This window comes from Sceloporus undulatus, chromosome 2 (assembly GCF_019175285.1).
Source record: "Sceloporus undulatus isolate JIND9_A2432 ecotype Alabama chromosome 2, SceUnd_v1.1, whole genome shotgun sequence".
NCBI classification, from domain to species: domain Eukaryota; kingdom Metazoa; phylum Chordata; class Lepidosauria; order Squamata; family Phrynosomatidae; genus Sceloporus; species Sceloporus undulatus.
The window spans coordinates 148,967,454-148,991,213 of NC_056523.1; the positions used below are offsets into that span (position 1 = coordinate 148,967,454).

Consider the following 23,760-nt stretch of genomic DNA (forward strand, 5'->3'; position numbering starts at 1 on the left):
AGTAGACAGCTACCAAGTGACCAAATTTTAAATCCTTTTAGCCCAGTATATAACGTAACCTAAGTAGCTCATTAGTTTCTTCCCGCTATGTGCATGTTAACAGCAAACACTATATATGACAGAATCTCTCTTATCTCTAACCTGAACCAACATATGTACCTCCATCTGCAAGTACAGTTGATTCAATACTGTAGACTGTTTTCCTGATATGAAGGTAAGGATAAAATAGAAACAAAGAAAGACTGTTACACCCTCCATTCAGAAAGGAAAAACTATCTTTCTTTGTTTCTATTTTATCATTACCTTCCTATCAGGAAACCAGTGTATTGAACCAACTTCTCCTATTTTCTATTAAGTAGTGTAACTCCCTTGTGTCTGGTCTCTGTGGGTGCATCTATACTGTAGAAATAATGTAGTTTGATAGCATTTTAACTGCCATGGCTCCATTCTACAAAATCCTGTGAGGCACCAGCACTCTGACATAGAAGGCTAAAGATCTTGTAGAATTATAAATCAAAGGATTCCATAGGATAGAGCTACAGCACTTAAAATAGTGTCAAACTATATTAATTCTACAGTTTAGATCAGTGGTCCCCAAACTGTGCTCTTTAAGGTATTTTGGACTTCATTTTTTTTTTTCAACTCCCAGAATCCCACACTACTGGCCAACATGGCTGAGGCTTCTGGGAACTTAAGTCCAAAATCTGGTAAAGGGTACAGTTTGGGGACCACTAGTTTAGATGCATGCTGTAAGATGCATCTTACAGCATCACTATTGCATCACTATCTCAACACAACTGTCATGAGGTCACAAAAGTAGCACTTCCCTATTGTAAATGACAGGATCTGAATGTGGAAAGGTTAGCAATAAACAGATAAAAGAAACAAGACAATATTTGGATAGCGTGATGTTGTTAAACTGGTTAGTATTCCAGGAGGGCTTTACCAGAGCAGCTCCATAGGAGTGACCAACTGCAGTAGGTGTAGGGGGTAATTTTCATCTTTGCAAACCCACAGTGGGCTGCACCACCTCATTTTCAGTTGACAATCAAACTAAAAGAACACTTCAAAGTCACCAGAAGTCTACAGTACTTCCATTTCAATATGCAGACTTTTCAGCCATTTTTTGGGAAAATTTGGAGGGAGTTGGGTTCAGAGAGTGTCAAGTTATTTAAATGTAAAGTACCACTCAGAGTGGCGATTTACAATTGACACAATGCATCAACAAAACATTATCTTTCACATTTATCAGGTACTAATGAACATTTGTTTACTATGATTTCCTGTAACTAAATACTGCAAATAGAAAGGAGGAAACAGCAAACTCAAATGAGTATATAGGCCAAACAGTTCATGAAGTAATTCCTGTTGCAAAATGATGCTACTTTTGCTTTATGATAAAGAATATTTTGCATATCAATGCCAGCTATACATAACTAATTACAGCTGCTCAAATGTTGAAAAACTGGGGAGATTTGTGTTAATAGAAAAAGAAACATAATTAAAGAAAATAGAGTAAATTTTTGCCATTGAATTTCAGGTTTTTTCAAACTTCTGTAGCTCAAGAAGTGCACACAAACAAAAGTAAAGGAAAAATGTCGTATTTCCTACTCTTTGAACCACAACATACAAGGCAGATAAGTTGGAAATATTCACAATGAGACATAATTTCCATAGTTATTGCTTGCAGCAACAGGAAAGGGAATTATCTATATCCCCACTGGTGTCTAATCTTCTAGATCTATTGATCCTTCTCTTATAGTTTACTACTCACAGCTCTTTCACCTTCTCCACTATGACTGCACACACCTCACCCTCTGTCCTGAAGCATATATTCCATTTTGTTACTTTGCACTGTGCAGTAACTGATGTTGCTCACCAGGTGTCTGATGAGCATATTCCTCACAACAAAATCTATTCTCATTGGCTGTCAAGAAACCTGCAGCTATGAGTTGTATCATTTTGCTTCAGTGAGCATACCACCTAAATGTAAACGCAAACATCAAATAGGGATTAAAAGTCAATTGAGGGGTGGCAGCCACTGTCAAACACAAGGATACAGATAATTCAGAGTGCTGGTTAGGAGACACAAAGTGGCACACAACATATTTTACACTGAAGCTGAACAGGGACTGGAGAGTACTAGTACCTTCAGGAAACAGGGAAATAAGTTCAGACACGTCAGTACTGCAAATATGTACAATGCGCCAGCATCATATGCGGGCGCGCTTTACGCAGGTTTCAGCATACGCTGAAAGCCACGCAGGGAGAATGGAGCTCGAGCATAGATGGTATTTGCTTTATGCAGGGGAGTTCAGAACGGATCCCCCACATAAAGTAAGGGCGCACTGTATTTCCACATGTATTGCTGAACTACTTTTGTAGACTATGTGTTAAGTATGAATGTTATAAGTTCAGACACACAGCTTATTACAATGCCCCTCTAACAACCACTCAGTTCCAGGTTCAAATGGCTCTGACAAGAGGTAACAGGAAAAACAGCATCTCAGCAGAGCTACATTTATGATGAGAAATCCTAACTCATGCAGCTCTTCAGATGTAGCCAGCCCAATGTGGTAATGGATGACAGTAAATCTTCCTCCTCTTCCATTTCCATCGTTAAATTAAGGCCTGAGAAATGATCTACAAAGCTAGAGTGGAAGGACATCAAAAAGTATAAATCCCATGCAAAGACAGAAGGCTAAAGTATCTTAAACCAGAGAGTGAACATTAAAAAACTAAAACACCTGTTACTTTGACAGCTAGGCCCTTGCTCACCCATCAGAGGGAAGAAGAGAACTTTAGTCTTCAAGTATTGGGGAAATGCTAGCCCACTGTTTGCAACTGTGATATCATTCCCACAAGGAAAAGTATAAGGCAATCTGTGTTATTTTCAGAGTAGGTCAACAGTAACCATATGCCAATGGAAGTGAAAGCTATCAATACTTGCCTTATAGAACACGTCAGGCACATATTGTTCACTGCTTGATTCCTTTGCATAGCCAAGTTCAGGAGCATCACGGCACGGCAAGAAGCATTCATCACGTACTAGAGCCATGCACTGGTTGGATACCTGGTAGCCCTCAAAGTGGACTTGGTTATCTGGACCCCCTGGAAAAAAAAGCACCCTCTTTACTGGCTTTAAATATTTATGCAGTAATTTACTTGTATTTAACAGGCCATCACAACAGAATCACAACTAGGTTAAGTTAGACATTATTCGTGACAAAACAGCTATGTTAATTTCTTCACTGTTTAGCAAAAAGAGCTACAATGTAACATAGGGTTGACAAGCACTCAAAAATTCCACTAAAATATCCTGAGATGACAAAGATAGTAAGTAGGGATTAACAAGGGGGATTTCTGCCTTAGTTTTGTATAAAATGACAATTTCATGCAATGTTTACAATCCTCAGCTGACCAAAGCTGTAAAAGTATTTTTCATTGGCAATACATCCAGTTATCTCCCCTAAAAACAGGCAAAGGCAAAACTGAGTAAAATATTAGTTCAGTGAAAGCCCTGTGAATCTGATAAGGAACTAATGTTGGAAAATAATTTCCCCTATAATAATTCTTTTTATCTTAATGAAAGAAGAGAAGAAACAAGAACAGTTAGTAACTCTCCTATCTTTGCAACCCAATCAAATATCCAGTTCCTAAGGTATCTGGAAGCTAGCATGATCTCCATTGCCAGATTTTGATAGTGCTGTAGTAAGCTTCCAAAACTGAGCTACTCAAATCAGGGTTGCAATGCAATGTGGGTTCCATTCATTCTGTTCAACTAGTATGAGTAGTACAGCAGCTCAGTTATGGCAAACAATGGCTGGCATTAGCCTAAGAGGGGTGAAGAATATGGCAAGATGAAGTCCAAGAAAATTTGTTATGAATTTATTTTGGAAGATCTCTAAAAACTACCCTAGATTTTAATCCTATACCACCTGTGGGTTACGATTTCACTTTAAAACAGGCTAACTAGTGGTTACATGATTTTCCAGTTGTGGTCTCTGTGTAGGAGCAAAACCTGTTTGTTTGAGGCACAGAAACCACAAAGAAAAACTATACAGCTGGAATAGAAAAATCCCTACAAGTGAATGATAAAGAGAGGAGAAGATAGATGAACACATACTGCAATGTACTTGCAACCACAATGATGAGATGTCATTGACTGTAAAAAGTAATCAGATCACTTGATTAGGGATCAAGAGAAGAGCTTCTAGTTTAGATACAGCAGACTACTGTTTGGCTAAAAGGCTTTGAAGGGTAAATAATACACTAAATTCCAAAAGATTTATTCAAACAGAGGTTTGTTTGTTTTTTAAAAAAAGTCACACACATCACTGGATATAATGTATAGTCCGCCTTCACTCTCCTGTAACGTTTTAAAGATGGTTTCTCAGGTTTGTACTATTCTCAGAGCACTTAAGTGTGGCTGAGAGACTGCTTTGTTAAGTTTTTTATATTGTGGTATAGACCCTGGGCCTGTAGCACTAAGGACAGGGTTATCAACCAGAATTCCTCTCTTCCCTCTTCACCACATTCATGTCCACAACTAGGTAGAAATCTAGAATATTTAGGTTCATCCTAATTCTGAGAGTTTTATTATTTTTTTACATCCTAGATTTTTAATTTTTTAAAACTTCCTCAAAACAAATTGATTAGAAAAAAACACAGAAAAAATGTATCAAGGCATAATCACTTGTGCCTTTTCCCACCATAAGGCCTGTGCATCAGCTACAATGTATGGCCACTGATGCTGTACCAGCAATGATGAACCAGTTTGCAGGAAATTAATTTCATATAGTTTCTAGTATGATTAGGAGTGGCTGGGCTACATTACACATGGTCTTTGTTTTATGTAATAATCTCACTTAATACTACTATATATTAAATATTCTATGGGAGGGACATTTCAAAGTTAAAAAACATTTAGCAGAAGAGGTATTAAACATGAGACCAATGGTGTAATTTCCCCCGCAATCACACACAAAGAATACACAAAAGGCGTACTGACATACTTTTACACAAAGCTATACAATTTTTAAATTATTAGTGAGTTGCCAAATTAAAGTCAACACCAGACTTGGTTCTATTCATTATGCATTAGGGATGACTGTCAATTAACTGATATTTCACGGAGCACTAAACATGATGGTTCCAATAATATTTCAGGTGTCCCATTTTCAACAGCCTCTGTTAATTGGTTGCCATAAAGTGAAAACAAGGACTTCCAGAGTGCGCACAAGAGTAACAGCATCTAAGGACTACCATCATCACTGCTGAAACAGGCTAATTTCTATGTTCAATTTGAATGCCCTAATAATCTTCAATTGTATTTTCATAGCTCAGAGTAAGGCAGCCTCTTTGTTCCATCAAAAAGGGAAAGTCGGTCACTTGCTTCATTTCTTGATCTTAATCAGGCATACCATTCACCAAATTAAGTGTGCCTTGGTGTTTTGTTAGCAAGACAGCAAAATTATGAAGGAATATTTTAGAATATTGGGTGAAGAGCAATATGATTTATACAAGCACTTTCAATCGCTGAAACATATTTTCAGCATTACCCTTAGGGGAGGAAAATTCCCTTCAGGCAATCAAAATCAGGTTGCAATGTGTATGTATATTTACCTGTAGCCACAACAGTGACAAATTTGGATCCAAAATGACCATCTGGAGACAGGCGGCATATGTTCGGCTGCTGATTCTGAAAATGTCCAGCTGTGATGCACTCTTCTGCACTTAGGAAATATGTATCCTAAAGAAGGTGGGGAAACGACACTGGTAAGAGTTGATCCACTACATGATTCCCACAATATATTCTTAAGATGATGCATGGACCAGGGATTTCAAGTCCTGCACAGATTGCCATGATGGAAAATCATGACACAGTGCATTATATGATTCTTCTGTCTCTGAGTTGCTCATTTCACCACCCATTAGTGCCCACTGAAGCCTTATGATTTGTACAAATACATTTTTCCTAGTGGAAGAATAAAAACATCATATTAAGGGGGGGTTGAATGCTTCTTCACATGTGTATACAGTGAGTTATGTGTTTGTTTAAGGTTTTGGTTTTAACAAATAATTCCTAGCATACAGAAAAAGCAAAATCAGAAATGAGATATTTAAAAGGAGGAATAAATCATTTATTTGGCTTCTGGTTGTTGAAGCTTTAGAGAAAAGGTTTATGGTCATTCCAAGACCAGGACACCCGAAAATTTACTGTTTAAAATTGATGGAAGCTTAGATTGCCAGGAAACCAGTAAGAGTCCACAAGCTGGAGAGAAAAGTATCCTGGATGCCACATATGGTCTAAGATCTTCATGCTGCCTGCCTGATCACATCTGGTAAATATAAAATCTGGTAGGTGGCAAAACTAAGGCTGAAGGAGAATAAAGTCAACGATTTTCCCAGAAAAAGGTTAATTTCAGCCATGTGTGCTTCTTGTATAAAATGAAGAATGCAGTGGGATGCACTTCACCAGTAGAACACAGGTGGTTTTAGAATGCCTGAATTTCTCTCAGAAGTGGGTGAACAAAAAATAGTCTATGATGTTTTGCTACAAAGAGTAGTGTCTAGTTGGGAGACATCACTATCAACTTCACTGTAAGAGCCCACTTTCTGATCCTATCACTGTAGGAGTGGGCTTCAGCTGACAGATTAAAAAAGGAATGGAGAAGCACTTCCAAATGTATCTGGAAACCAAGACATTACAAGGAGATGTTAGGGCATTCACCCAGCTGGATGCTTTTAAAACCAACCAAACAAGTATCAGGGAAACCTTATTTAAGGAAAAAGGAAAAGATGGCAAAACTTTATAGTGCAGCTTTACCAATTATCTAAGCAGCTAGACAGAATGCAAGCCTCTCTTCCACCTTCCACCCACAATTCCATGACAAACATATCATGTCTCCCCTACTTTCCCCCCAGAACCATGAATTGTGGGAGTTATAACAAACGATACTCATCCTGAACAGCAAGGCTGTTCTCACACTGCTTTCTGTAGACACATCTGCTAGGCACAGCTTGCATACATGACTAATTAAAAATAGCAAGAAACAGAAGAAGACAAGGACTAAAAAACACTTGATTCTCACCTTGTTCCGGCTGTACCGGACAGTGCCCTTTCTTGTGTCCTCTGAGACCAGATCTGTGAATATCCAGCCAACCTAAACACAATGCTTGTTATCACTTTTCTGATACATATATTTTTAAAGGCGCCCTTCCTCCACATGTACAAAATGTTCTTGGCTAGATACATCTCTGAAAAAGATTAATCAATAGCAGCCCAAAGAAAACGACTCCCCAAGTTGGGGAGAAATTTGAATACAGTTTACACATTTGCAATGCTAACTGGCGAGATCTTCTGCTTTACATCCCCCTCATGGAAAGATTTGGAGACAACAACCTCCCCCATCCTCATTGCCAACAAGAAGACAGTTTTCTGTGTTCTCACTGCAGAATCAGAAACAATTCACAAAAATATGCTCAAGATTTCATATTTCTGTGCTAGTCAATCTAAACGGGAACATTTTACTGCTCAAATGTCTTCTTTCCTGAAACCCATTTGATCATGCTGAAATAGTTTTTCAGAATACTTTATGAAATGTTATGCATATTCAGGTATTCCTCTATATATAGCTTAACCTTCAAACACTCTGTACTTGTCCAGGGAATATTTCTGTTATACTTGCAGAAAACATTATGATCTAAATCAGGTGTGCTTTGCAGATCAAAAAAGGCTATTGGCCATTTATGTAACAGAATAGCTTTAGCAGAAGACTAGATCCAGACAAAATGCATGAAGTCATATGTCTCTCTCTCTCTCTCTCTCTCTCTCTCTCTCTACTGATGAATTTTCTGCCTATGCAGTCAATTGACATGATGCTTGAGAATATTCAAACTGCAGACAGTGGGGTGGGCAATTGATTTCATTCTTTTATTTTGGCAAAAGAAGCAATAGCTTCATAAAAGAAAATAAAGTGTGAATATTTGGGGGGGGGGGGAGGTATCTGCCTTAATATAGTGCCAGAATTAATGTACCTATTAAATTACTGACAGTTTGCAAGATCTAATTTACTGCAAACATGGGGGCGATGAATCTGCAGCTCATAGGCCATGTACAAATCCCAGATGCCTTTCTGTAGAACCCAAGGCCTGCTACAGACTGCCAAAATAAAGCTGCTTCGGGTCTCTTTGGAGGTATGCTATTTAAATGATGCGGAGGTCGCGCCAAAACCACACTCCATTCCTAAGCACTGGAAGTCAAAGCTTTGTGCAGCTTCCGGATATCTTAGGATGCATGCATCATTTAAACAGCATACCTCCAAAGAGACCCGAAGCAGCTTTATTTTGGCAGTCTGTAACAGGCCCAAGTCTCCCTAGCTACACAACCTAAGAAATAATCATCACAGAAAACTGAAAGTTGGTAACAAGCTATGTTAGCTGCTTGCCAGCACTGTAAATCCTTGATTACTTCTCTCTCAAGCCCCAAGCCCTCCTACAATTCCAAACCCAAAATCAATGGCAAGAAGCACTGAGACCACCATGATCCTGCTCATCACAACTACAGCTCCTTTAATACTCAGCAGGAGCAAATAGGGACAGATGATGCTCAGTGCTCCCACTGATTCACTGCCCCTTCAGCTCCAGCAGTAAAGAGGTGCTAGTGTAAGAGTTCAGAAGTGTGGCAGGGATAGCCATTCATTGCTGGATCTCCTTTGTCTTCCAACTTTCTCCTCCTCCATCCCCATATCACTGACAACTGAAGACAGCTTGTGCCACGGCCAACAGCTAGCTCTTTCTGAAATGCCTGGTAATGTGAGTTTTCAGAGTAAGCATTCAAGAAGGAGCTGGTTGCTAACAGCGGCATGAAGCATTCTTAAGCTGTTGGTGGCACACAGCAGGGATAGAGGAAAGGGAGGAAGATTCAGGGTTGGAGAGCACCTTGACTTCACTGCTGCCCCTGCTAGCTGTCATATAAGAAGCTTTCACCTATTTAAGGAAAGGAGAAAGAGGGGTTGAAAAAAGAGCCAACGTTTGTGCACACAAAAACTCAACATGCACCCCATGAGGACAAAAGTGGCTGCCAGCTGATGTTGCCTACCCCTGGCCTTGCCTACCCCTGGCCTTAACATAACAAAGCAGCACATCTGAGCTAGTGTTTAACATTTTTAGCTAAGATTCCTGTTACACTTGTTCTCCTAAGAAACAGTTGATAAAGCTGGTGCCTGTTGAGCTGATCGTAGAATTCCAAAAGATCTGTGAATGTAAACACATCTATATTTTCTTTGCCCTATTGACCAAATCACTATGTTTTAACTGCAGCAGCAGTTTGGTCTGGGTAGAGATGAATACAACAAATTTAGGCTGCATCTACACTGCAGAAATAATCTGATTTGACACAACTTTAATTGCCATGGATCAATACTATGGAATTCTGGGAACAGTCATTTGTTGTGGCACCAGAGCTTTCTGACAGAGGAGGCTAAAAGTCTCACAAAACTACAATTCCCAGCATACTATAGCAGTTAAAGTGGTGTCAAACTGAATTATTTTTGTAGTGCGGATGCAGTCTAAGTCTTTTCAGACATGCTATGAAAAGCACATACACACAACCACACACACATACAGGAACTGGAATCCTCAGCACGTAAGAGCAATATAAATAAGATAAATCAAAGAAGAAAACCCTGAACAGCTGTTATATATAAGCACTGGGGTAGGGATGGGAGCATGCTGCTAGCAAGTAAGTTTTGCTTCTTCTATTCTTCTAAGTCTGGTATTTAGAGTAGCCTTCCTGATTGCTGATTATACATTTTGAGGGTACCAACTTTTAAGGCAACAGCAATACAGGCTGGCTTAACATCCAGTTCCATATTGGTTCAAGAGCAGGCAACATGATGGGAAAAGGCTGCGCAAAACTACAATCAGCCTAGTGTCCCAAATCTACTATTATTTGCTTCCAACACACTGTATCCCTAATTTTGACCAATTCTAGTTTAGCAAGCATGACTGATAACAATGGTGCTCAGTAACATTCCTTCCAGCACAGAATATTCACAGAATATGCTGGCCAGAACGTGTTGCGATACCTTTCTCAGGCCAAGCTTGGCAGCAATCTCATCCACAATCTCTGCCTTTGAGTCTTCCAGGAGCTCCAGGCTGTTTTGTGTACCAATCTGAAAAGAAGAGAAAAACATTACAGGACTAGTTTACAAATAGGAGTGAATATTTACAATTCCAGGAAAACAAAATGTTTCATTTTCAGCAATTAAATAATGGACAATGTCAGAAGAATGAGAACTGACAAGCTGGTCTCTCTGATTCACTCGTTATATATACGACTCCAGAAGGCAGCTATTTGATATTCTACTTTCTATTTATTTAGAACCAACAAAGTGTTATCATTTCCAACTGGAATAATCTGTTACAGTGAAGAAGCTAATGCTTTGTTATTGATGCTGAAATCCTCTAATGCAATGGTTCTCAACCTTCTTAATGCAGCGACCCTTTAATAGAGTTTCTCGTGTTGTGGTGACCCCTAACCATAAAATGTCTCAGTTGTTAAGACCATCGGAAATATGTGTTTTATGATGGTCGGGCCACTACAGGTTGCGATCTAATGCAATGCAGAAATTAAGCATTTTTATATTGAACCCATTTGGTACTTGATAGAAGAGGAACTGAAAGCATGTAGCCAAGCGTCAAACAAAGAGGAGACAAGCTCAATGTGCTCTAAGATGGTCAACTGTTTATTTAGTTTGAAAAGCCCAGCATGTTTCGGCCACACTAGGCCTTCCTCAGGGGCCTTCAAAAGAAATCACTGGAGTTGTAAACACTTTCCAAAACATAGGACCACATCTCTATAACCTTTATCTCTATGGTCCTGTGTTCTTGAGAGTGTTTGCAACTACAGTGATTTCTTCTGATGGCCACTGAGGAAGGCCTAGTGTGGTCAAAATGCGTTGGGGTTTTTAAACATTGAATAAAAATTTGATCATTTTAGAACACGTGGAGCTTGTCTCCTTTTTGTTTGCTGATTGGTACGTGATAAACATGTAAGGTCTCAAGACATTAGCAATGTTAACTTTGACATCATAGTTTGGACAATACATTTACTCCATGTAATATAAAACCAGTACCTAAGAATAATTTTATGACAATTGAATATTGATCTGTAGCAAAGTTAAATGATTTAATTCCCAACATTTTGCCTTTTTGATTACAATGTACTGCTTTCTTATTCTTCACCTTCTTTTTCTTAACTCATATCTCTCACATTCTTCCTTACCTTCCTTCTTGTCTGACTGAAATCAGAAGTGTATTTTCTATAATCTATGTATCTGTCACCTGTTTTCTTCCCAATACTTGTATGCAATCCATTGAGGAAATGTGTCATTTTCTTAAAAACTAGGAACATTTAACAACACAATAATAATAACTTACTTTTACATGTCACAAAAGAATCAGCCACAAACATTATCAAATTCTAGCAATCATGAAGGATAAATTTTCCAATACGTGAGACCATGAAATAGGGGGAAAGGTTCAGAAATTAATCTAAAGCAGTGATGGCAAACCTATGGCACGCGTGCCAGAGGTGGCACTCAGAGACCTCTCTGTGGGCACACATGTTGTCACCTTATCACAGAGTTTGCCAGAGTTTCTTACTAGAAAGCAAAAGGAACGTGGCACTTTGCAATAAATAAGTGGGGTATGGGTTGCAGTTTGGGCACTCGGTCTGTAAAAGGTTCACCATCTCTGATCTAAAGCATTCATGTAGGACATACACCAAATATACTTTGAGAGGTAAAAGTTTAAGCAGAAAAGGATTACTTATGATCATAAAACTTAAAACTTCATCTGTTCATGCAGCAGAATAAGATAAGGTGCAACACTTCAGGTGGAATATTGGGAGAAGCTGGTTTGCACACCTGTGTGTCCAATAAAGTAAAAGAAGTAAAGTAAACTTACTCCCAAACGTAAGTTTAAGGTTAGGGGAGAAAGGCCAACTGATTTCTTGTTGCAGTAGCTTTCTGCTTTTTTTTCCCATTCAGGGAACTTTCAAAAACCTTATGCTTAACTTGCATTTTGAACTGACACCATCCATTCTAGTGCTTTTAAACTCCACCACCTCATTCATCTAGAATATACACCAGGCCTCTTACCTAATGCTCCATCTAATGTTTTCTTCTTCATAGAAAATGTTTTGAGTTGACTTGTGAATGACAATGTTTCACGTATTTTTACAATGGCATATCTTTCATCTTTAGCTATCTCATTGGGACAACATGCACTAAATGGGGTGTCATGCCACCCAAGGTATATAATTGATTGAGTCGGATCAAGAACTTCTGAGTTTTATTGACCGCAAAACATTACTGCTATTTATATTTGTTAAACCAGCATAGATGTAGAAGGCTTGCAAGGATCCCAAGGAATACAACATCTCTTGCCAATCACAGAAATATCACTTTAAAAATTCCAAAACATAATACTTTTCTTTTTAATTCTTAGGTTGCAGTGACATGGTATTTGCCAATTTCAAGTCTAAAGGGCAACTGTAGGCATTACCCATTTGTCTTGGACTGCAGAAGCTTCTGAGTATCTCTGATATATCACAAAGCAGTCTGGAAACTGAAGGCCAAATCCTATAGTCCTTGCTGCATGGTTATTTCTATACGCAACACTATGATGCAATATAAAAACACATGAGCTGGAAAGACATCAAACACCTCAACACTTAGCTTCATGGTGTGCAGAGAGCTTAAGGAAGCTGATGTAAGTTTGCTTTGCAACTTAACAGAAACTCATGAATTTTGCCACTGAGCAGGGTATTACAATGAAATATTACTCCTTGTGTCTCAAGTCACCCAAAATACATATATTTTATATATATACATGAGGGGCAGCCAACCAACAGCTGAACATGAAGTGCAAAGCTGCAGGAGTCTCTCCAATACATTTCAGTAGGAGCTCCCCATCAGTACTTCCAAGGTCACTTTGTGTTGAAATGGCTTTGAATAAACAAGAGAGAGAGACCACCAAATGGATCATGGGGCAACAGGTTGTCTTTTTTCAGAATTTAGAGGCACTATGATACACTAGTTAAATGCTCTAAAAATGGCCCGGATTTTAATACCGTTGGCTGCTACTTGTCATTCTGTTAACACTATAATGAAAAATGCTGTATGTTGTAAATTACTGGGAAGTAAGCTGAAATGAGAAATACTTTTATCAACAAGAATGATCATACATTAAAGAGGCTGCTAAGTTTGTTACAACTCCTTATTACTTGTAGCTTTCAAATTTAGAGATAGCCAAAGCAAATGCAATTAAGTTAAATGTGATGCATTACATCCTGAATTACAAGAGACTGTCCAATCTGGAGTTGTGTAAATCTCCCTGCCTACATACTAGTGGCTATGCTTTCCTCCTCTGGCACACATCCCTATGCTTCTACCAAAACTCCTTTTTGTGGGGAACTTACTTGACTTCACTCCTTCATTCTCTATGGAGAAAAGTGAGGGCACCCACTTGCAATTTCGACTTTTGCAAAAACCAAAAACTAGGAGTGCTGCTTCCTGAAAAAACATGCATCATTTATTCACTTCAAAATAAAGAATAGGTCTTCTACATTCCTTCCTGTTCAGTTTTTGCAGGAGACAGCCGCAAGGTACTGCTGGTGCTGTCCACAAAACCCCAATATTTGGGAACAAATCCCTTGCCAATAAACAAAATGCAAATTCAGAAATTAGACTTTTACTTCATTGTTGCCCCAGCAAAATCCCCAAAAGAAAGGAATAACACTTTCTTTTTCCATAGAAAGTCGTTGGGATGGGGAGAGGAAGAATAGTTTCTTAGTTTCTCTTCCTTCCTATCTGTTCTCATAGGAGGCAAGAGCACTGACATACAGCTGATGCTTTCTCCAAACTTCCAGGAGAAAACCCCTCTTCTTTCTTTATATAGTCACTATAAAGAGAAAGGTAGTTTATTTCTCTTCTCATTGGACTTTTAGCACGAGGCAGTGGCAGGAACAGCAGCAAAATGCTACTTGAATGTTCTGTAGAACAGCAGCAAAAATCCTTCCTTTGACTTCTATGCTTGCCACAGGGCTGGAGGAAAAGTGTGGCTCATGGCAACTACAAGCAATGGGTTTAGCTAAGAACCCAAGTTAAGAGACCTCTATGTGCTTTTCTACTTCTGTCAATAAATCTATGAATTTGTATACAATTTCTATCAATAGTTTCTATGCAACAATTACTACAAAAGCTAGAGTTGTAACTTTCCTTCACAGTAATCTTTTCTCTCACACATACAGGACTCAAAAAATTATTCAGGGGTTGCCGTGTTGGTCATATAGCATGATACAGGACTCATATAGATACAGGACTCAGTGATTAGTGCCATCTAGTGATCTGATGTAGTTTTACAGTTTGAAAAACATTCTAATCCACTATAACCACACCTTTTGACATCATACTTCCCAGAAATACCACCTTTACACAGTAGTTTAGGTGTTCTCTATGGATAAAAAAGAAGTGACAAGCAGGTGTTATGAATTATTTATTATGTAGTTTTCAAAGAGATAACCCCACTCCTAGTTTTCCTTCTTCCCATCTTTTTATGTTTCAACATAAAAAGATGGGAAGAAGAAAAACTAGGAGTCTTGTGGCATCTTTTGAGTCTAATTTATTTCAGCCTAAGCTTTCATGGCCTTCAGCCCACTTTAGATGAACAGATTGTGGCCTCAGCAGACCAATATTTATACACATTCTGTATTTGTGTGTATGTGTGCTCTGAGAGAGAGAAAGAGAGTGAGAGACAGAGGGAAACAGAAATGCAAAATGTGTTGGCATAGTGACAGGTCTTAGTGGTGGTTGTTAATGGCATGTAACAAGGATGTAAGCGGGAGACAAGCTCATTTTATATTTGTGTTACATTTCACATCCCCACCAGCATCATGTATGTATAAATGTTCGTCTACTGAGGCTGCATGCCATGGATCTGAAGAAGTAGGTTGTAGCTCATGAAATCTTAAACTGAAATAAATTGGTTGGTCTTAAAGGTTCCACAAGTCTCCCGAATTTCCTTCCACCCATCTTTTTTATGTACATACTTGACAGAGAACTGATCCCCCACCATTGCAAATGCACTGGGTAGCAAATCAGAGTTCTGCGAAAAATCTCACATGTCCTTTGCTTTCCACCATACTTGGCATTTCTACACAGTATACACTGAGTATTCCATGTACTTTACATTTTCTAAGCAGTGGACTGTAACACACCTGTTTATCCAACTTTAACGAAAGAAGGCAGCTTTCTAACTTTGTAAAGAAGACAAGTACCCTCACTACAACATGGTGCGTGCAAAGGCTCAAACACCATGATTTCCTTTGGACGCTGCGAGTTTATGGCTCAGGAGGTTTTGAACCAGGAACTTCCTAACTCACAGATTCACCCTTACCTACTATGTTATATTTGCAATGTGTTGAGTTTAAGACACTATAGGTACTAATTTGGAGGCGAAGAGGTTGGGCTAGGAAGGGTTTTTTTTTCTTTACACAAAAGAAAATCCATAGGAATTGAAATATTTCCAACTGCTCCCTGAAGTCACAAGCATGGATACTTCTTGCAGGCTACAGGGTGATCTTCACAAACAGATTTAGCACCCTGGGAAAGGAGATAGCCAAATGATACCTATTATTACAGGATGTAACACAGTGAGTTACAAACAATCATGGAAGAAGGGGGCTTGCAGGGCAGGAATAGGATTCTTTCCTGTTCCCAAATTCTGTCCCCTACTGTTTTAGATGCTGGAGAAAACCAAGCTCACTCTGAGAAATAACAAAAATCCCCTGCAATTCCTTACAGGTTCCCACTTACATAAGGGTTCTCTTATCATTGAGACTTAGGGTATTAAATTGTAAAAAGCAGTTTTAAGATAAAATCATTTCCTTGAATGAACATTATCACTTCAAGAAATCACTGGAAAATGTTCCCATAAGCACAGCCTTTTGAGTACCGTATATCATCGTGTACAAGTCAACCTCATGTATAAGTTGAGGGAAGGTTTTAGGCCTAAATCATGGATTTTTATATAACCCGTGTATAAGTCGAGGGTAGAACTTAGGGTCAGTAACAAAGGATAAAAAGGATAAAATAAAAGGAAAACACCACTTCCTTCCCTCCTTCTCTGTCTCTGGACCTCTCCCGACCACCTAACACTATTTCCCTGGTGCTAGAAGGATTTAGCATGTCATTGAGAGAGGAAGGGAAGTGGGGTGCTCTGTGGGGCAGAGATCCAGGAAGAAGATGAGGAGGAGAGAAGCTTTTAAAATCCCATGGTGAAGGGAAGGGAAGTGGGATGCTCCATGGGGCAGAGATCTAGGGAAAGGAAGAGAAGGAGGAAAGAAGCTTTTAATCTCCCATGGAAAAGGAAAAGGAAGTGGGGTGTTTTTTTGGGGCAGAGAGCCATTGAGAGGAGGAGGAAGGAAGCTTTTAAAATGCCATGGAGAAGGGAAGTGGGGGTAAGTGGGGTGCTCTGTGGGGAAAAGCTCCAGGGTGAGGAGGAAGAGGAGGGAAGCTTTTAAAATCACATGGAGAAAGGAAGGGAAGTGTGGGAAAGTGGGGTACTCCATGGGGCAGTGATCAAGGGAGAGGAGGAGGATGAGAGAAGCTTTTAAAATCCAATGGAAAAGGGATGCATCTCTTTTATACACATGCAAAACGTACCCTGCCTGGGCAACTCTTTCAGAGATCACTGCCGAGGCTGGGAGTGGGGTGGTACTTCTTTCATTAACATTATTGTATTGACCCATATATACATCAGTCCAAGGATTTTAGGGTCAATTTTTTAGCATAAATTTCTTGACTTATAGTCAAGTATATACAGTATTCATAAAATGCAGTATTCAGGCTCTAAAACTAAGTAATGCCTCACTTCCATCCCTGATTTCAGCACTTTCAAGACTGAGAAGTTGAGTAAAGTAATAACTGACAAGTGCACCAGGCATTACAAGACAGAAAATACACACAGTACTGTACTGGATTATTTTCATGTTCCCTGTGTGACTTGCAAAATGGTATTTTATACCATCAATCTCATAGAGATGAGCACGATTCTATCATTTGTAATTTTTATAATAAACACAAAATAAAGAAGTGCAAACCACTTGTACATCATTTTACCATCTTTTAATTTGCAGCAACCCTAAATAAGGATTGAATATCCCTCTCTTCGAAGACTATTGATATCAATGTCATCTAAATTAATTTAATTGTTGAGCTTTCAGTGGGAGTAACTGGTTTATGTGTGGAAAAGTCTTTTCTGAAATATATTCAAATAAAATTAGTGTCATCTGGCAGGTTGTAATGCTGGACCTTTGAATTAGTACTATATTTTTTGAATGGAAAAATTCATTTTCCTACAAAGAAGCTCAATATCCTCACAAATAGTATTTTCTGTTGCCATCCTTTCTAAGACAAGCAAGCTAAGATATTTTAGAATGGAGGCTATGTTACCTGTGGGGGTTCGTAGATGGCAGCAACCTCAGCTCGGATACCCAAAGGGATGTCTTTGTGTTCTGTATACCTCCCATACAAGTATCCAAAATGCTGGTTTCCTGTTTTTCTCCAGAAGTCCAAGAAACGATCTGCAATGGTATGGTTCTCAAACATGATGTTATCCACATGTCTGTATTTCTGTCATTTGGGGGGAGGGGGAAACATAATATAGTATCAGACTAGGGCCCTGGTTAGGATCAGCAACAGCAGAATCTACAGAGCAGGGGTGGGAATTGTATAGCTCTCTGTATGCTGGTGAACTACGACTCCTAGCAGCCCTGGCCAGGATAATCAATGATGAGGCATACTGGAATTTCTAACCTGGCACCACTTAGAGGGCTGCACAATTCCCGACTTATAGTGAAATATCACGTATCAGCTGCATAAATATTAGCTCGTTATCTTATAGCTTAATGGTGCCTCATAGCCTTTTATCCATTTATCTTTTACAGCAGAGATCACCACCCATTTTCAGAATATGTCATGAAGACCTTCATGAAATGGCTGTTGTGGGAGGTGGCAAATCACAACATTTACTACTACTTTTGCAAACAAAGGCAAACTAATGAGACTAAAAGACAAGGAACTTGACTATACACCTGAGTACAAACCAAAGCACATTGGGTTTGACCTCTAAAACCACTGATCTACTTCAAAGAAAGGATTCCTTCCCTCAACCCCTTTTCTTTCTCTGTCTAGGTTCTGTCTGACTAAAATTCCCACTGTTTGTCAAAGAAAGAAACTGCCAACATAAAGTCCCAATCTAGACGAGAATTATAAGGGGGAGGTGGGATTAAAACAAAATAATAATAGGGAAAGGAAGAAGGAGTTAATTGGATATCTAGGAGAGGGGGGTCTGTAGAGATTTGCCTCAGATTTGTGTGCTCTCTATTCCCTTCTGATGTGGCGGGGGGGGGGGGGGAGCAAATCATAAACTTTTCATCCACTTGCAATTAATAGTGGTTTATTGCTATGCTAAGATCTGAAATGAAGTTAGTGTGAACTATGATTTAAGCTAGGGATGGAGAATTGACAGCTTATGGCCTGCATATGGTCCCACAGGGGCTTTCTGCAGGAACCCAGAACCCTATCAGATCCCTTAAAGACTTCACACCTTCCTAAAAATTTGGGAGAGAAAATTCATCCACAATTGGTATATTGCCATAAATAAATTAGTTAAAAACACACCCAAACTCTTAAACTAGCCCAATATTAGGGAGATAAAAACAAGCCCAACCCTTCAGGAAAGAACTATGAGTTACTTTTTTGAAAAGACAATGTTAAAGTGTTCTGGCCTGTCACAGGAGCAAAAGATGGTCCTTACATTTTCTTCAGTTGGCTACCTCTGGGTTAAGGAAAGAAACCATAGCCATAGACTTTACTAAGAAGTTGACCTGTTTCCATCTATTGTAGTCAAGACCAACTATGGTCTACCAGGTTTGCATATGCCTGTTATGGAAATGTGGCTTATTGCAATGTGAAAACCAAGGCCTGTTACAGACAGCCAAAATAAAGCTGCTTCGAGTCACTTTGGAGGTATGGTGTTTCAATGATGCATGCGTCCTAAGAGTCCAGAAGCCACACCAAAGCCACGCTCCAGTCTGGAGCGTGGCTTTGGTGCGACTTCTGGACTCTTAGGACACATGCATCATTGAAACACCATACCTCCACTGTGACTCGAAGCAGCTTTATTTTGGCAGTCTGTAACAGGCCCATATTTTATTAGTCCGTCACAAACCACAATTGGAAAATATGGCTTGTTGTGATCTTGCACACCTAACTGTAACTCGCCACAATATCTGAATCCATAACTGTTGCTTGTCCCTGATTTTACTTTCCAATCTGTCACCCTAAAGAAGAAATTGACGAAAGGGAAAAAAGAAAACTGAGGCCCCATACAGACTGCCAAAATAAAGCTGCTTCGGGTTACTTTGAAGGTATGCTGTTTAAATGATGCATGTGTTCTAAGAGTCCAGAAGCTGTGCCAAAGCCGCGCTCCAGTCCTTAGGACTGGGTCGTGGCTTTGGTGTCGCTTCCAGACTCTTAGGATGCATGCATCATTTAAACAGTATACCTCCAAAGTGACCTGAAGCAGCTTTATTTTGGCCTGTCTGTATGGGGTCTGAAATGGGGGAAATAAACCATGGGCCATATTATCATTTTATGCCTTAAGCAACAAACCAAAGTTAATACAAATCTTGGCTTATTGTGATGTGGGTGAACCTAACTATGGAATAATGGTAGCTGACTGAAAATGGGGTAATATAGTCAGTATGTCTTAATTTCGGAAAATACAATCCCAAATGCCTTTTTACTAAGACTTTATTCTTCTTTATAATCCCACACTCCTTTATGATTGGTTTACTGAAATCCTGAGGTGGTTCTTAAATCCACTAAAATTCGCTCTCCTACCTCATGCCCAAAGTTCTCCAGTTTCACTTGTAAATGCTAGACAAGGATATTTTCCTGTCTGCCTATATACAAGCTAACCAACACTTGCTTACTAAGCAATTGCCAAAAGGAAAACACTGTCAAAATGAAACTGGCTCTTCCTTTCCAAAACCAAACTGCAGACATTAGGAATGTCTCTGCTGTCCTGAACAGCAAGTTTATCTTAGCAGCTCGTGCTGATCTTACCTGCCTGTTGAGTGTGATGGCACTTGGCTGGCACTTGGTACAAATGCCTTCAGGCCACGGAGGGTGTCCCTCACATCCAGATTTAATCTTGCAGCTAATGTTTTCAAGGGCAACAAACTTCCCTCTACACAGAAAAATGAAGCATACTAAATTGTTGGACATTTCTTCAAATTACAAGTTCCTACACTGAACAGTGTGTGCCAGAATATTTCATCAGTCTTGGGACTCTAGTAACACCACAGACAACTTGACCCACCTGAAATAAAATAAGCAGGGAGTCCAGAGGCCAACCTGTCTCTTCTACCATTTAAGTGGATGGTAGAAGAACTGCCAGAAACGCAGCAGACGGTTAACCTGGACTAAGCTATGCTGAAGCTGTAGTTAATGTGAAGAAGATTAACACTATCTGCTATAGTTTTTAATGTTGCTTTTTTCACAGTGTGAAGACTATAAGATATGCAGCATGGCATCTGTATTTCACATATTTGTGTGTGCACAAAGTCTTTGCTGTGAGAACAAGCAATGTGTATGTGAATAGGATAATGTTTGGTATTCTCTAATAAACAAGGGTGAAAGATTATGATAAAGGAGAGGATTGAGACTTTGCAATATACTAACAATATAACAAATCTTGGGCTGAAATAAAAATACCTCCAGCTTTCCCACTGCATCCATCTGTGGCCTAGGCTGGGAGAAAATATAGTCAAGATCTACCAACAAGGGAGATAGATAAGTTCTCAATCTTTACACTTATCTGCTACACAGGCTTTAACATTAGTATCATATCACTGGTTTGAAGCAAATTTGTCCTGTACCATAAACAACCTTCTAATTTTTCACATTTTATTTTATCATCTATAATGAGATTCCCCTGCAGAAATGGTGCAAATTTCTTACTTGTCTGCGCCTCCGGTCAGTTTCCTGATGTAGGCATGGAATGACATATGCTTCACAGGAGGCTCCAGATGGTTTAAATAATCCTCATCAAAAGGCTGCCAAAAACCCACATACACAAAGGAAAACCAGGTCAGACACCTGCTTGATAATACATTGATCACTGAACAAATGGATGTTTTAGTCTGAAGCCTCTGTTGGCATTCAATGTGGAAACAATTAGGAAGCTTTGTGCTCTTCGTCCACAGCAGTTATTACTTGACAGTAATAGCAGGGCGCTTTCTCCCAACCCCCTCACACAGTATGGAGTTTTAGCCTTGCTTAAAATGGTTACAGAAACCCAACCTGCCTTATGGGTATAATATTCTTTTTCTCCTTCTTCTTCTACCAGCAGAGCTAAAGGGTAACTGATCAAAGATAGCTAGAGAACTCTGGCACATTTATCTGAAGAATCTGTGCAGAACTAAGAAGAATACCAGAAGACCCTTACTGCACAAAGATCAAAACAGAATGTAAGAACATAACAGTAAGTGTTTTTGAGACACAACTTTGAAAGGGAGTGGAGGGGGTGGGTGGGGAGAAGATTCACAATGCAAGTGGGAGACACAAAATGCATATATGTTTGTCAGAACCTTTAGCAGTATATCTTATTAAATCCATTACTGGAAAAAACAGATATCAGAAGCCTGATAAATCCCGGTCCTGTCCAGACAGATATATCCAAGGGACTTGTTTAGCTTCTTTTACCATTATCAGCATAGACAAGATGCATTAATACTTCACCAATGTCCTCTCAACAGCTGCCATAGAAGCAACCATATACGTAGGAATTTTTTTACTAAGTAAAATGTTACCATAGTACTTTAGTTTGAGTCCTTACCTCTAATGGTACACAGTGCACACATTTACCCAATGGGCCATGTCGACAACTGTGTGAAGAGAAACAGGAGTTAGCAGCCACACTCAGTAGCAGAAATATAAAATACTCAGTTCTATGGAATTTTACAGTCCTAATTAATTTACAAACTGAAAATATAACCTATTATACTATCCAGAAAATAAGGTATTTTGGGGTAAAATGATTCAGGCATTAATAAGCTTACAATTATTAGTTAAATCACTGTGCCAATGACTACCTTTAAACTGACCCATAGACATCTGAAACTCTCAACTATACAGAATGCTGAAGTAATCCACTTTAATATATATGTGTGTGTGTGTGTGTGTGTGTGTGTGTGTACACACGTGTTGGTTACTTTTGTAGGAAAGGGCCAATGTGGCACTCTTCTGTATCAGATGTAAGGAATACATAAGGCTTCATTTTCTCAACACTCATTTGTAGCAGCCTTCTTAGAATAATTACCCCCGGCTACTGGTTCCTTCCTTCATAAATATCAGTGCATTATTCTTCTTGGTGAGAGTATAATACCTTTATTCTGTCAGAATACATGTGTAGTAGATGTAACTCTAACAATTTTTTTTGTCTTTGATGGTTTCATAAGCACAAATTTTATCACTGAACTGTTATTTTGAAAAATCTTGAAATTACTTCACTATTGAAAGGTTTCCACTTCTCTTATCTTCACTGAGACACTGATTCCTGTGCATGGAAAGTCATAAAAAGTAGCAAAGAGCTATTGCCTTTTTAAAATGAATCATGTATTTAAAATATTTAAATCAGACTCATAGGGGAGTTATTACTAATAGGAAGTTCACTCCCAGAACTAATTATTGATGTAAGCCAGTGGCCATCAGATGATCATAATGCCTCTTCCCCAACACATGCCAATACGTACTACAGTGGACCCTTGTTATACGCTGGGGTTTGGTTCCAAGATCCCCTGTGTATAACAAAATCTGTGTATGCTCAAGTCCCATTAAATATAATGACATAGCAAAATGGTGTCCCTTATAAAAAATGGAAAAATCAAGGTAAATTTATACTTTTTTGGAACATTTTCAAACCGTGTATGCTTGAATCCGTGTATAAAAAATCAGTGTATAAGAAGGGCCGACTGTATGATATTTCACTAAACCCCATGAGACAACTACTTTACAGCTTCCTGCAAGGAAAGATGCTGCTATCAAGAATAACTCTGAGCTAGAGTCTCAGCTTAAAAGATACAGAAACTTGCAACTTTTCTGCAGGTATGCAGCTATTTCAATTTTTTAAAAATGGTAAGAACAGACACAAAAATTTGTAAGGGAAAATCAAGGCAAAGGTGCTGGAATCATACTGCTTCATTCTCTGGATTTGACTTCCACACCTTCTTTAGTACAACTCCTTTCCAGTGGCATCCCCGCACAATGTGTCACCCCATGCAGGGGGCAGGGCTTTCAGCACAGTGCACACACCCTCCCCTTGTGCTGCTCCCATCCTTTTCCTGATGACGAAAAGGAAGGGACAGAATTGGGAGGGGGGAATGTGTGCGGGGGGAGCACCCAACTGGGTATCACCTGGTGTGCACCGCTAGTAACACCACTGCCCCTTCCACTGGCCCTACATAAATTCAGAAAGCCTTTACATTATTGAGTTGTACTGTATTATCTTCTGTGGCTTGCGTATAGGAACATTTGAAACCACTCTTTAAAAAAAGCATGAAGACTACCAGCAAGCCCACTTGTCCTATTGCACTCCAAAAAATGAACATGTGGAATCTTGGGT

At 39.2% G+C, this 23,760-nt stretch overlaps 1 protein-coding gene across 1 annotated transcript in view; it reads right to left on the reverse strand.

Annotated features, from left to right (window-relative positions):
- Positions 1–23,760, reverse strand: part of NPLOC4 (NPL4 homolog, ubiquitin recognition factor) — a 64,812-nt gene that overhangs the window by 19,153 nt on the left and 21,899 nt on the right. The window contains exons 5-12 of the mRNA XM_042449143.1: positions 21,976–22,024; positions 21,099–21,193; positions 20,202–20,325; positions 17,523–17,702; positions 10,092–10,178; positions 7,095–7,166; positions 5,626–5,752; positions 2,951–3,111 (exon numbers count right to left, since the gene is read on the reverse strand). Coding sequence (XP_042305077.1) covers positions 2,951–3,111; positions 5,626–5,752; positions 7,095–7,166; positions 10,092–10,178; positions 17,523–17,702; positions 20,202–20,325; positions 21,099–21,193; positions 21,976–22,024 — 895 coding nt within the window. The remainder of the gene's footprint in view (positions 1–2,950; positions 3,112–5,625; positions 5,753–7,094; positions 7,167–10,091; positions 10,179–17,522; positions 17,703–20,201; positions 20,326–21,098; positions 21,194–21,975; positions 22,025–23,760) is intronic.